This window comes from Aedes albopictus, chromosome 1 (genome assembly GCF_035046485.1).
Source record: "Aedes albopictus strain Foshan chromosome 1, AalbF5, whole genome shotgun sequence".
Lineage (NCBI taxonomy): Eukaryota > Metazoa > Arthropoda > Insecta > Diptera > Culicidae > Aedes > Aedes albopictus.
In genome coordinates, this window is record NC_085136.1 from 54,360,586 (window position 1) to 54,376,474 (window position 15,889).

General features: G+C 38.6%; 2 protein-coding genes across 2 annotated transcripts in view; one reads left to right on the plus strand and one right to left on the minus strand.

Annotated features, from left to right (window-relative positions):
- LOC115256758 (uncharacterized) overlaps nucleotides 1–15,889 on the plus strand; it is a 398,127-nt gene that overhangs the window by 278,606 nt on the left and 103,632 nt on the right. The window lies entirely within an intron of this gene.
- On the minus strand, nucleotides 3,364–8,819 carry LOC115256759 (serine/threonine-protein phosphatase 6 regulatory ankyrin repeat subunit B-like). The gene has a single exon (XM_062844569.1). The coding sequence runs from the start codon at nucleotides 8,801–8,803 to the stop codon at nucleotides 4,472–4,474; it is 4,332 nt and encodes a 1,443-aa protein (XP_062700553.1). The 5' UTR covers nucleotides 8,804–8,819; the 3' UTR covers nucleotides 3,364–4,471.

Here is a 15,889-nt window from a genome sequence, read left to right on the forward strand (position 1 = left end):
ATTCAACTTTTAATTTATGGAAAAAGTTTTAAATTTGGTTGAACAAAACACAAGATTTTTGAATTTTATTAAATTCCATATTTTAAAAAGTTGTAAAACTCAATATTGAGCTAAAACTAAAAAAACTGTTCTACTTTTAATTTTATGAAGCACGGTTTCGAAATCAGCGCTAAATTATGCTTCAAAAATTTTGGTCTTTGACGGAAGTTCACGACTTTCGTTTTATTTTGTAAACTAGTGTAATTAGGTCATAATAAGCATGTTAAATTTTCATAAGGCATTCTTATGGCATCCATACCTTACAGTTATGGCTAAATTTCATAAGGTATTTTGATAAATTTCGGTAGTTAACTTCGCTGAGTGTACGTGTAGGAGATGAAGAACATGTAAGGACAAAAGTCTATTTTATGAGGCTAGTCAAACGACAGAAGTCTGTGCTCTACCCGAGCAGGAGAAAATAGCTGAAGAATACCAAACTCAGGTATGGAAAACCGAATATGTACCTACAACCTAAATAAGGTATTAAGAAGACATAAGAGGTAAAATACCTAAAATAATAACTGATGTGTATTCTGTGCATAACACGTTAATAATGACATCAGTATGCCTATCACGAATTGTACGTCTTTTTTGCCCTGCTGATTGCCAGCTAATTACTGTTGACTGTTATCGCGGAAAATAGTTCTATGTGTTCCTCGTGAAACGTTGTCAATCCAAGAATCCGCTTGTGATAAAGTTAATTTGTTAAAAAGCTCTGAAGAGTCGTTAAATCTACCGAATAACTGAAATTATTCAGGCCGACAATTGCGCCAAAAGCCATTACACTTTGTGAGTGGCAGTCATGGAGTGCAACAAGTGTACACTCGCTATAGATCGCAAAAATGATCGGTACACAATTTGCGAAGGCAAGTGCGCCAAACGTTTCCACGCTTCATGTGTAGGATTAGCGGAGCCGACTATGTGTGCATTGTTCACGAAAAATATTTTGTGGATGTGTGATACTTGTTTGGATCATTATTGCGCGACCCGTGATGCAGATAATTCCATATCAGCAGAGATCGATGACGACGCAACTAGGCCAAACAATCAAATTGAATCGGATATTGCGGACTTGAAAGCTAAAGTGGAAGAGATCTTCGACACCCTTGCTACATTAGGACCACATCATCAAATACAGCTCAGCGAGAAACTGCACTCAACTGCTCTATCATCATCTCCGAACGCAAGCACTCATCTACTGGATGGAACAAAAACCAGTCGCACTGCTAGGGATACATGCGAGATCGCGAACCATAGTTGCAAACGAAATGATACGTTTTCTCTGTTTCTTACTCATATCGATTGTCGCGCAACGGATGAGGATGTAATTCAACTTGTATGCGAATGTCTTGATATCAGTGATAGGAGAACTGTGAAAATAAGGAAATTGCTACCCAAGGGATGTTCAATGGATGATTTAGATTATATTTCATTCAAAGTTGCACTCGATTCAAAACATAAGTGTTTGGTAATGAATCAATCAACTTGGCCTGTAGGACTTAAGTATCGTGAATTTGAGAACCGTTTCACTGTTTGGGCACCAGAATAATAATGTAAAAAATGTACCTAACCGAATATGCTGCTGACCTCACTTCTTTGTTTTTGTGTTGTAAACCCACGAATGTTGATTGTTAAATTAAGTTCGTCCGCGCGCTGTAACGATGTTTGTTTCCGAGTTTAGTATTATTGATTCAAGTAATGTTGTATAAGTCCAGTCCAATTAGTTATAAGTATTTCAATGAGACCAGGTAGGTCAGTTGAAATTAAATAAATAAATATAAATAAAAAGATATGGCAATACCTTAATAATAATCGGCGATTTTTCCATACAAATAGTGATTTTTCATTAATTGAATAATACCTCAAGCAGTTCTCAACACCAAATCAATAACTCGTCGAGGTATTTTATAAATACCTAGAAAATACGCAAATAATTTATTTTCAATACCTGGATAACCGACCAATAACTCGTCTTGGTATCATACCAGATTTTGGTATGCTGCAGTTCCCAAGTAACATTTTAAGTTTTGCTCAGCTCCATAAGAGATCTACATGACCAATTTTTAAAAACTTGAAATGAAACTGATTTAAGCCTTAAAAACTCTTGATAACCTCATTAAGAGTATCTTCCGGCTAAGTGAACCACTCTCGGAGAGGTTTTCCAAACCACATTAAGAGTAGCAATAAAACTGTTTTAAAACCTAGTTGATTTTTTTTCCATTCTCGAAAGGAGGTTATTATAATTGTTGTTGTTTTTCTTTCAACAAAATTATGACAGCTCAAGATGCAGAGATGCTTCTTCGATGGCACGTAAAGTTCAGGAGGATACATTATTCATAAGTAGAAAGCGATCATTTCAAAGTAATATTTTAGTAACTATTGTGTTGGTAAGCTTGTGCGCATTCAATTTTACCGTGAATATTGGGGTTGCAGAAACATTAAATTAATGTGCTTCGAAAAGAGTGAATATTATCATCTTGGAATGAAATAAATCAACTTGTTATACCGCATTTAGTTCACCACTGGACTGCGAACTGCGACTTCATAAGTGCGAAAACGTAAATAAAAGTGCGCGATTGCCTCAAATCAGGTTGATGTCTTCGGCGCACTATTTCTTCAATCTATGGTGAACAAGTGCTCTGAAGACATCGAGTTGATTTGATGCTATCGCGCACTTTTATTAGCGTTTTCGCACTCGTAAAAACTAGTGCGATAGTCCAGTGGTGAACTAAATGCGCTATAATTTAGTAAAATTATCTCGAATCACAAGAAAACTAAGCTAAGAGAGATAATTTATGTGGGCATGTTATGGAAATGGCGGCAAACTATCAATTTGAGCAAAACAAACTATTTTCAATTCACTTCAGCTAATTCTTAAATATGGCGACGACCATAATTAGCGAAAAAAAGGAAAGCAATTTTACTGTTATGATGACCGCAATAAACCTAGCAGTGTCGTAGTTTCTGCTTTTTCACCAACCGATGTCGTTACTAATCGAACGGATCGCCATCTGTTGAGAGTTTGAACAGTTTTATGATGGTAATAATGAATACCAGAAGGTTTACATATCGGAGAGTTTTGTTTACTCTTGAAATCTGACTTTATGGATATCTTCAAATATACTATAAAACATTTCATCAATGGTTTTCATAAAAGTAGTCATAAAAGTGGGAGTTTCAATTATTGCTGTAATAAAACCCTGATTGGGGCTGTCCATAAACCACGTGGTCATAAGGGGGGGGGGGGGGGGGGGGGGTTTGGCCAAAGACCATTTTGTATGGACAAATAAAAAAATTTGTATGGACTAATGACCACGCGGGGCGGGGGGGGGGCACAGTGGTTGAAATCGCGAAAATGCTTTGAATTTTTTGCAACTTTTTGCAACTTTTCGAGATATCTCATTATTAAAAACAGTCATTTTTTATAGGAAAAATAAAAAATCACATAGAAACAATGAAAATATGGCAACACTGTCTTAAGAAAAAAGATGCACAATAACATAATGAAAAAATCTTCAGAACATCGGAAGCCTCGAAAACCTAATCCAAAAGAGATATAAAGCATTTAGTGGCTTTTCAAGGTTTTAAGGGGTTTTTATACTAAATTTATTATATATCGCTCATTTCAAAAGATAGAGCAAAAGTCTCTTCGGCAATATTTTTTTGCATGATATTATCTACAACTTTGCCGAAGACACCATTTAGTTTTCTTTGCTTTTGTAGAAAATAGATTTTTCATCTAACTTTTGGGTAAATTTATCAAAAATCAAAAGTTATTAAAAGTTGCTCCTTAAAATATGTAACAACTTTGCAGAACATCACATTATATTATTTTCACATTATCACACTCAAAATGGCCACGATCGTGTTTTTCGCGATTTCAACCACTGTGGGGGGGTTTGAGAAGTCCCAAAAAAATGACCACGTGGTTTATGGACAGCCACATAAAAACCAAACAAAACCAATCAGCAATGGAATTGTTACATGGGTTATGTGTCAGTTATTCGTTCCTGCTCGGGTAATGCTTACGTTTTCAATCATCATCCGGTTGATGATGGTTAAGGACTGCGCGCAAGCCAAGTGTAATTTTTCAAACTGGCTAAAAAAATATGAGAAATTTTTATCGAAATTCTTTTCAGCTCTAAACGAGTCAATCGCAACGAAAAAAATACCTGATAAATTATTGAGTTTTGTATTGCTTCTTCGATTGCTTTTGAGCCTTTTTTTGCGCAAATTTCTCTTATCTTTAATTTTTTGAGCTAGTACCTTTTCGAAAATTACACGATATTCCAGCAAAACAAACGTTCGTGGACTTCTGTCAGTTGACGCCGCTTCTGCGATCAGCTGTTCGGAAACGTCTCGTAGAATGACTTATAACGCAAACTTTTGTTCCCACCCCGCAAATATCAAGTTGGTAAGGAAAAATACCCATTTAGCCGCACATTTCGCCATGTTTAGATAAGGTCTCTACTGTAACTACGTGTCCGTTCTTAAATGCCAAACTGTATGGCGTGCGTCCATATTTATCAACAGCATTAATATTGGCCCCGTTATCAAGTAATAAATCCACAATATCGCAATGACCTTTGGCTGCACTTACGTGGAGAGCTGTACAGTTATCGTTACTCAGTGCTTCAATGCTAGCACCTCTTCGAATCAAAGTCTCCACTACATCTTTGTGACCATTTCGGCATGCTAAATGAAGTGGCGTAAGTTTATCTTCATCTCTAGCATTTACCTTTGCACCTTTCTCTAGCAGAAAAACAACAATATCGTAGTAACCTTTGGAAGCACTTATATGCAGAGCTGTACGTTTTCTGTTAGTCAATGCGTTAATTTTGGCACCTCTTCTGATCAAAACCTCCACAACTTCTTTATGGCCATTTTGACATGCTAAATGATGAGGTGTCCACTTTTCTACATCAACAGCGTTGACGTTTGCACCCTTATCAAGTAGTAAATCTACAATACCACAGTGACCATTGGCAGCACTTAGATGAAGAGCCGCCCATTTATAGTCAGTCAATGCTTCAATATTAGCTCCTCTCGCCATCAATATCTCTACAATATCTTCATGGCCTTTTCGGCACGCCCAATGAAGCGGTGTACAGTTATCTATTTCAATAGACTTCATATTTGCACCTTGACCTAGAAGTAAATCTAAGTTTACGCAATTACGCTTGGAATCGCTTCTATGAAGAGAAGTAAGTTTATTGTGACACATTTCGTCAATATTGGCACCTTTTTCAATCAATGTCTTCACTACATCTTTGTGGCCGTTCTGGCATGCCATATAAAGTGGCGTGACATTATGTTCATCAACGGCATTTATTTCAGCACCTTTCTCGATCAGAAAAACAACTATTTCGCAGTATCCTTTGGAAGCACTTACATGGAGAGCAGTCGATTTACTGTAAGTCAGTGCTTCAATATTGGCACGCCTTCTTAGCAATGTCTCCACCACTTTTTTATGAGCATTCTGACATGCCAAATGTAGCGGTGAACATTTTTCTATATCAAAAGCGTTAATGTTCGCACCATTATCAAGCAGCATATCTACAATATCGCAATGGCCTTTGGAAGCACTTACATGAAGAGCTGTCCTTTTATTTTGAGTCAATGCGTCAATATTGGCATCTCTTTTGATCAATATCTCCACAACTTCCTTATGACCATTTTGACATGCACAATGAAGCGGGGTCCTTTTTTCATTATCAAAGGCGTTAACGTTTGCACCTTTATCGATTAAATAATCTACAATATCTATCTTCACAACTTCTTTATGACCGTTCTGACAGGCCAAATGAAGCGGTGTCCATTGTTCTGTATCAACAGCGTTGACGTGTGCACCGTTATCAAGTAGTAAATCCACAATTGCGCAGTGACCATTGGAAGCACTTAGATGAATAGGTGCCCAGTTGTAGCCAGTCAATGCTTCAATGTTTGCTCTTCTTTCGATTAATATCTCCACTACATCTGTATGGCCTTTCTGACATGCCCAATGAAGCGGTGTCCATTTATCTATTTCAATAGACGTCATATTTGCACCTTTGCCAAGAAGTATATCTAAATTGACGCAATTACGCTTGGAATCGTTTTGATGAAGAGCAGTAAATTTATTGTGAGACATTTCGTTAACACTGGCACCTTTTTCAATTAATGTCTTCACTACATCTTTGTAATCACTCTGGCATGCTATATAAAGAGGCGTCACATTATCTTCATCAATAGCATTTATTTTAGCACCTTTCTCTACCAGAAAAACCACAATATCGTAGTGACCTTTGGAAGCACTTACATGGAGAGCTGTCTTTTTACAGTGAGTCCGTGCGTCAATAATGGCACTTCTTCTCAGCAATATCTTCACAACTTCTTTATGACCATTCTGACAGGCCAAATGAAGCGGTGTCCATTTTGCTATATCAAATGCGTTTACGTTCGCACCACTATCAAGTAGTAAATCTACAATATCGCAGTGACCTTTGGAAGCACTTACATGAAGAGCTGTCCTTTTACTGTTAGTCAATGTTTCAATATTGACTTCTCTTTTGATCAATGCCTCCTCAACCTCTTTATTGCCATTCTTACATGCCGAATGAAGCGGTTTCCGTTTATCTAGTTCAAGATCCTTTTTATTTGCACCTATACCAAACAGTAACTGTATATTGACGTAGTTTCGCTTGGAATCATTTCTCGGAAAACCTATAAATGTATTATGGAACATTTCTTTAATACTGGCATCTTTATTGATCAATGCCTTAACTACATCTCTGTGGCCATTCTGGCAAGCCAAATAAAGTGGCGTTACATTATCTTCGTCAACAGCATTTACATTTGCACCTTTCTCTACCAGTAAAACGACAATGTCACAGTGTCCTTTGGAAGCACTTACATGAAGAGCTGTCCATTTACTGTGAGTCAGTGCGTCAATATTGGCACCTTTTCTTAGCAATACCTCCACAACATCTCTATGACCATTCTGGCATGCCCAATGAAGGGGCGTCCATTTACTGATTACATCAGCATTCACGTTTGCACCTTTATCAAGCAGTAAACTTACAATATCGCAGTGACCTTCGGAAGCACTTACATGGAGAGCTGTCCATTTCGCACGACTCAATGCGTCAATGTTAGCACCTTTTTTAATCAAAGTCTTTACTACATCTTTGTGACCATTTTGGCACGCCCAATGAAGCGGTGTCCATTTATCTATTTCAACAGCGTTGACTTCTGCACCCTTATCAAGCAGTAAATCGACAATAACGCAGTGACCTTTGGAAGAACTTACATGGAGAGCTGTCCATTTACTGTGAGTCACTGCGTCAATATTGGCACCTCTTCTGAGCAATGTCTCCACAACGTCTCTATGACCATTCTGACACGCCAAGTGCAGTGACGTCATATCATGTTCACAAACAGCGTCTATGTTTGCACCTTTCTTGAGCAGTAAATCCACAATAACGCAGTGTCCTATGGAAACGCTTTTATGAAGTGCTGTCATTTTATTGTGAGTCAATGCGTCAATATTGGCACCTCTTCTAAGTAATGTATCCACAACATCTTTATGACCACACTGGCAGGCCCAATGAAGCGGTGTCCATTTATCCATATCAACTGCATTCACCATAGCACCTTTATCAAGCAACAACTCAACAACATGGCGGTGACCTGCAGATGCACTAAGGTGCAAAGCTGTATGCCCTGTTTTATTCATTGCATCAACATTGGCGCCATCGTTTATCAATCTTTTGACATTTTGAACAATTCCTCCCTTAGCTGCAATGTGGATTAGAGGATCGTCGACATCGGCTGCAATGTCATTTAGTTCGGGAAATTTGCTGATTAGCATTTCTCTTACAGAATTGTGACCGTAACTAACAGCTATCTGAAATGGAATGTCGATCACACTGCTCAAGGGATTGTGTTTGATCAAATTTTCAATCAGAATGATTATAACTTCTGTGTGTCCTCTTGCCGCAGCTAAATGAAGAGCAGTTTTTCCTTCGTTTGTCTGTATATCCAGCTGTGCATCTCTCTGTATTAACATGTTTGTCATATCAGCATCACCATTATTACAGGAAATATGAAACGCACTCCATTTATTTTTGTTTAGGGAATTCACGTTAATGCCTTTATCGATCAAAAGTTTGGCAATGGCAGTTTGTTTGTGATGAACGGCATAATGCAGAGCTGACCATCCCTCTGTATTTCGAATGTTTATATCAGCTCCTTTACGTAGCAGCAACTGAACTAAATTTCTATGTCCATATATTACGGCTGAATGAAGAGAAGCTCTTCCGTCATCATACTTGACATCTGGATGCACTTTACATTCATCGATCAAATAGGAACAGATTTTGTCACTGCCACTTTCGATGGCAACATGGAGCATTTTGGTCTCCCTTGGCCTAAACAGAAATATCTTTGAAAGCACATATTTCAACAACTCTATGGCATTACTTTCACAAGCCCAGAAAACAACATCTTCAGAAACAAAAGACATCTCTTGGGCAATTCCAAGAACGAAGAGTTTGAAATTTTTTTCAATTATTTTTATGAAAAATCTTCTTATCCCCTTGAAATAGAACAAAACATTCTTAATAATGCTTTTCAAGTTAGTAAAATCATCCCACAGAAAAGTCGCAACAAAATACTCAGCATAAGACTGATGAGAAAACAGAACTTTGCCGTCAACAAAATTCAATAGAATGGATTTTTCAAACTGCTGCAAATGGCATTTTTGAATACAGTCCCATTTTTTCATGTACTTTGGGGTTTTGAAAATAAATTTAAGCTCTCCTACGTCGAGAAATTCAATTGCCAATAGTTGATGCTCAAGATAGAACCCATCAAATATATGTTTGTTCGAATCAACTTTTCCAATGCCATTGCATGCATCCTCGATCTTTACCGGGTACTCGATCTGTGCTTCATAAGTGAAGATTTGCGTACAGATTGTTCTGCAACTCGTGCACCATCGCCATTAGTGAAGGACATACAACATCATCCACCTTTGCTTGTTGCATTAAACAACGGACCTCGGCCACGTTTTGTCGAACCTATGGACCGCGTCTCGTACGACTTTGGTAGGGGCGATTTTGACAGTATGAACGAATTTCTACAAAACCTCGACTGGGCAGGAATTTTTCATGGCAGTGATTGCAATCATGCTGCTTCGACGATGTCAAACATTTTGCTGTATTCGATTGATCAATATGTACCAAAAAAATACCACAGGGCACCTGCAAGCCCAGTTTGGTCAAACTCGGAACTTCGTCATTTGAAGAGTGCAAAAAGAGCCGCTCTGAAGAAGCACAGCAAATATCGTACAGATTCGACAAGAGCCGCCTATTCAAGGATCAACGAGCAGTATTCCAGGCTGAACAACCAGCTGTACCTAGCGCATTTGGTGGAAACTCAAAATCGTCTTCGATCCGACCCTAGAAGCTTCTGGCGCTACGTGAATGACCAACGAAAACAATCAGGACTACCCACCACCATGACCAACGGCGTATTGGAAGTCAATTCATCACCAGAAATTGCTGAGTTGTTTCGGTCTCAGTTTAGTAGCGTTTTCTCCAACGAGGTAGTTGATAACTCCGACATTGCCGCGGCTGTTCAAAATGTTCCACATGTCTCCTCTACTGCTTCACAACTTACAGTTACTCCTGACACAGTGCTTTCAGCGTTGGTGAGTTTGAAATCTTCGACGGGATGTGGCCCGGATAATATTCCATCCTTGGTATTGAAGCGATGTGCGAGCGCGCTCGCAGCACCACTAGCTACGGTTTTCGATATCTCACTATCAACAGGCGTTTTTCCTGACTGCTGGAAGGACTCTTTTGTATTTCCCATCCATAAAAAAGGTTGCAAACAAACAGTATCTAACTATAGGGGAATCGCTGCTTTGAGTGCTACGTCCAAACTATTTGAAATCGTTGTCCTGGAGCATTTGACCCAATCCCTCAGCCAGCATATTTCGCCCAATCAACACGGGTTCATGGCCAAACGGTCTACAAGCACTAACTTGGTAACATTCACTTCGTTTATCACACAAGAAATTGAAAAGGGGCACCAAGTTGATGCGATATATACAGATCTCTCTGCTGCGTTCGATAAAATGAATCACGAAATTGCTCTTGCCAAGTTCGACAAGCTAGGCATTAAGAACAACGTACTTGCCTGGTTACGTTCGTATCTAGTTGGTCGCACAATGTCCGTCAAGATAGGTGATCACGAATCATCTCCCTTTACCGTTACCTCTGGTGTTCCTCAGGGCAGCCATCTAGGTCCGTTCTTGTTCCTTCTGTACATGAACGACGTCAACTCTATCTTGGAATGCTTCAATCTATCATATGCTGATGACCTGAAGCTTTACTACGTTATCCACGGACATCGGGACACCAGTTATCTTCAGCAACAACTTGAAGCATTCGCTGACTGGTGCCGCCTAAACCGGATGGTGTTGAATGTAACGAAATGCTCAGTCATCTCGTTTGGACGAAAACGATCACTTTTACATCATGACTACTGCCTGGATGACACCTATTTAAAGCGGCAAACCACTGTAAAGGATCTGGGTGTTATGATGGATGCTAAACTTGATTTCAAGGATCATGTCGCTTATATCGTTTCTAAGGCATCCTCACAGTTGGGCTTTGTATTTAGGTTTGCAAAAAAGTTCAAAGACGTATATTGTCTGAAGTCACTTTATTGTTCGCTGGTTCGACCGATCCTTGAATATTGTTCTGTTGTATGGGCCCCTTTTTACCAGAACGAAATTCTGCGTATTGAGGCTATTCAGCGCAAATTTATCCGCTTTGCGCTACGGCACCTAGGTTGGCAGGATCCTTACAATCTCCCAAGCTACGAAAGTCGGTGCAAGTTGATTCGTCTTGAGCTACTTCAATCTAGAAGAAGTGTTGCGAAAGCTTGCTTCATAGCCGACCTATTACAAGGTGATGTTAGTTGTGCTTCTCTTCTTGAACAAGTTGGAATTTATGTCCCTAGTCGTAGTCTTCGTTTTCATAATTTTCTGTACATTCGTCCCGCTAGAACTAATTATGGACAAAATGAGCCTTTACAGAGTATGTGCCGCGTTTTTAATCAATGTTACGATGTTTTCGACTTTAGTGTTTCTCGTGTAGTAAATAAGAATAGATTTAAGAATGTATTGTGTTAGAGTAAGATGGGCGTACATGTCATTGGGGTTTGTATTTTAACCTGTTGACGAATAAATAAATAAATAAATATCGCAGTGACCGTTGGAAGCACTAAGACAAAGAGCAGCCGAGTTATAGTCAGTCAATTCCTCAATATTGGCTACTTTTTCGATCAATATCTCCACAACATCTTTATAGCCTTTCTTGCATGCCCAGTGAAGCGGGGACCATTTATCGATTTCAAAGTTCATAATGTTTGCACCTTTACCTAGAAGTAAATTTAAATTGACGCAGTTACGCTTGGAATCGCGTCTATAAAGAGCAGTAAGTTTGTTGTGATGCATTTCGCTAATACTGGTACCTTTTTCAATCAATGCCTTTACTACATCTTTGTGATCACTCTGGCACGCCAAATGAAGAGGCGTCACATTATCTTTATCAACTGCATTTATGTTTGCACCTTGCTCTAACAGGAAAACAACAATATCACAGTGACCTTTGGAAGCACTTACATGGAGAGCTGTCTTTTTACAGTGAGTCCGTGCGTCAATAATGGCACTTCTTCTCAGCAATATCTTCACAACTTCTTTATGACCGTTCTGACAGGCCAAATGAAGCGGTGTCCATTGTTCTGTATCAACAGCGTTGACGTGTGCACCGTTATCAAGTAGTAAATCCACAATTGCGCAGTGACCATTGGAAGCACTTAGATGAATAGGTGCCCAGTTGTAGCCAGTCAATGCTTCAATGTTTGCTCTTCTTTCGATTAATATCTCCACTACATCTGTATGGCCTTTCTGACATGCCCAATGAAGCGGTGTCCATTTATCTATTTCAATAGACGTCATATTTGCACCTTTGCCAAGAAGTATATCTAAATTGACGCAATTACGCTTGGAATCGTTTTGATGAAGAGCAGTAAATTTATTGTGAGACATTTCGTTAACACTGGCACCTTTTTCAATTAATGTCTTCACTACATCTTTGTAATCACTCTGGCATGCTATATAAAGAGGCGTCACATTATCTTCATCAATAGCATTTATTTTAGCACCTTTCTCTACCAGAAAAACCACAATATCGTAGTGACCTTTGGAAGCACTTACATGGAGAGCTGTCTTTTTACAGTGAGTCCGTGCGTCAATAATGGCACTTCTTCTCAGCAATATCTTCACAACTTCTTTATGACCATTCTGACAGGCCAAATGAAGCGGTGTCCATTTTGCTATATCAAATGCGTTTACGTTCGCACCACTATCAAGTAGTAAATCTACAATATCGCAGTGACCTTTGGAAGCACTTACATGAAGAGCTGTCCTTTTACTGTTAGTCAATGTTTCAATATTGACTTCTCTTTTGATCAATGCCTCCTCAACCTCTTTATTGCCATTCTTACATGCCGAATGAAGCGGTTTCCGTTTATCTAGTTCAAGATCCTTTTTATTTGCACCTATACCAAACAGTAACTGTATATTGACGTAGTTTCGCTTGGAATCATTTCTCGGAAAACCTATAAATGTATTATGGAACATTTCTTTAATACTGGCATCTTTATTGATCAATGCCTTAACTACATCTCTGTGGCCATTCTGGCAAGCCAAATAAAGTGGCGTTACATTATCTTCGTCAACAGCATTTACATTTGCACCTTTCTCTACCAGTAAAACGACAATGTCACAGTGTCCTTTGGAAGCACTTACATGAAGAGCTGTCCATTTACTGTGAGTCAGTGCGTCAATATTGGCACCTTTTCTTAGCAATACCTCCACAACATCTCTATGACCATTCTGGCATGCCCAATGAAGGGGCGTCCATTTACTGATTACATCAGCATTCACGTTTGCACCTTTATCAAGCAGTAAACTTACAATATCGCAGTGACCTTCGGAAGCACTTACATGGAGAGCTGTCCATTTCGCACGACTCAATGCGTCAATGTTAGCACCTTTTTTAATCAAAGTCTTTACTACATCTTTGTGACCATTTTGGCACGCCCAATGAAGCGGTGTCCATTTATCTATTTCAACAGCGTTGACTTCTGCACCCTTATCAAGCAGTAAATCGACAATAACGCAGTGACCTTTGGAAGAACTTACATGGAGAGCTGTCCATTTACTGTGAGTCACTGCGTCAATATTGGCACCTCTTCTGAGCAATGTCTCCACAACGTCTCTATGACCATTCTGACACGCCAAGTGCAGTGACGTCATATCATGTTCACAAACAGCGTCTATGTTTGCACCTTTCTTGAGCAGTAAATCCACAATAACGCAGTGTCCTATGGAAACGCTTTTATGAAGTGCTGTCATTTTATTGTGAGTCAATGCGTCAATATTGGCACCTCTTCTAAGTAATGTATCCACAACATCTTTATGACCACACTGGCAGGCCCAATGAAGCGGTGTCCATTTATCCATATCAACTGCATTCACCATAGCACCTTTATCAAGCAACAACTCAACAACATGGCGGTGACCTGCAGATGCACTAAGGTGCAAAGCTGTATGCCCTGTTTTATTCATTGCATCAACATTGGCGCCATCGTTTATCAATCTTTTGACATTTTGAACAATTCCTCCCTTAGCTGCAATGTGGATTAGAGGATCGTCGACATCGGCTGCAATGTCATTTAGTTCGGGAAATTTGCTGATTAGCATTTCTCTTACAGAATTGTGACCGTAACTAACAGCTATCTGAAATGGAATGTCGATCACACTGCTCAAGGGATTGTGTTTGATCAAATTTTCAATCAGAATGATTATAACTTCTGTGTGTCCTCTTGCCGCAGCTAAATGAAGAGCAGTTTTTCCTTCGTTTGTCTGTATATCCAGCTGTGCATCTCTCTGTATTAACATGTTTGTCATATCAGCATCACCATTATTACAGGAAATATGAAACGCACTCCATTTATTTTTGTTTAGGGAATTCACGTTAATGCCTTTATCGATCAAAAGTTTGGCAATGGCAGTTTGTTTGTGATGAACGGCATAATGCAGAGCTGACCATCCCTCTGTATTTCGAATGTTTATATCAGCTCCTTTACGTAGCAGCAACTGAACTAAATTTCTATGTCCATATATTACGGCTGAATGAAGAGAAGCTCTTCCGTCATCATACTTGACATCTGGATGCACTTTACATTCATCGATCAAATAGGAACAGATTTTGTCACTGCCACTTTCGATGGCAACATGGAGCATTTTGGTCTCCCTTGGCCTAAACAGAAATATCTTTGAAAGCACATATTTCAACAACTCTATGGCATTACTTTCACAAGCCCAGAAAACAACATCTTCAGAAACAAAAGACATCTCTTGGGCAATTCCAAGAACGAAGAGTTTGAAATTTTTTTCAATTATTTTTATGAAAAATCTTCTTATCCCCTTGAAATAGAACAAAACATTCTTAATAATGCTTTTCAAGTTAGTAAAATCATCCCACAGAAAAGTCGCAACAAAATACTCAGCATAAGACTGATGAGAAAACAGAACTTTGCCGTCAACAAAATTCAATAGAATGGATTTTTCAAACTGCTGCAAATGGCATTTTTGAATACAGTCCCATTTTTTCATGTACTTTGGGGTTTTGAAAATAAATTTAAGCTCTCCTACGTCGAGAAATTCAATTGCCAATAGTTGATGCTCAAGATAGAACCCATCAAATATATGTTTGTTCGAATCAACTTTTCCAATGCCATTGCATGCATCCTCGATCTTTACCAGTAAACATTTTTCTATGAAAGTTTCGTAAATGTGTTCGACTTCTAAAAACTCTGTTTCTAAATAGCTCATTTCACCTTCTTTGTCGATCATACTAGTTTCTTTGAATTGCTCAAAACGTTGTTTGTAGATTTCCGCCATCATTTTAACCATCAATGGAACTCTGCACAAGTTATAGAATTTCTCAATCAAGACTTCGGAATACAAATGAAATTTTGAATTGATATCGCAATTCAAATTTTCATTCCAAGATTGTGCAAGGTATTCAATAATATTTTTATTGTAAAATGGCTCTAATGAAAAGCATCCTACATCAAACTTGTGCTTCTTGAAAAAGCTCTGCAATGATTTTTTCTCATGATTTCTTACACTTATAACAAGTTGAATATGTTTTGATTTCAATAATAGTTCAAACAGATTGTCAATTTTGTTTCGATTTTTTTCATGAATTTCGTCATACCCGTCAAACAGTATTGTAATATGGCCATCAGACATATTTTCCAAAACGTTCCGTATGAGTTCGACATTCTTTGGAGATAACGAAGATTTGAGAATATCCAGTGATGGTTCATTGCCTAAGACGTCCTTGGACTCTTGAATTCTATTCAAGTAAAATAGGAAAACTGCTCCTGATGTGAGTTTTTGATGCTCAAGAGCAACATATTGAAGAAGTTCAGTTTTACCTATCCCAGGGTTAGCCGACAAAACCAAACACTGATAATGTGCAAATCTGATTTTCAGATTTTCTGCAAACTGACAATCTGTAATTTCCGTGTGAGTTCTGCTAGAAATATATACTGTATCGTCCATTTCAAGTTCAGTTTCTGTAGCGTCATCGGCGGAAAACGATTCCTCCAAACTAGAATCAAGCTCAGATGTTATGCTATCGTCGAACTGAGTACTCGAGTTGAGTTCTGATTCATCAATATCCTCTTTTTCAAATATCAGCACCCTGCTTATATATATCTG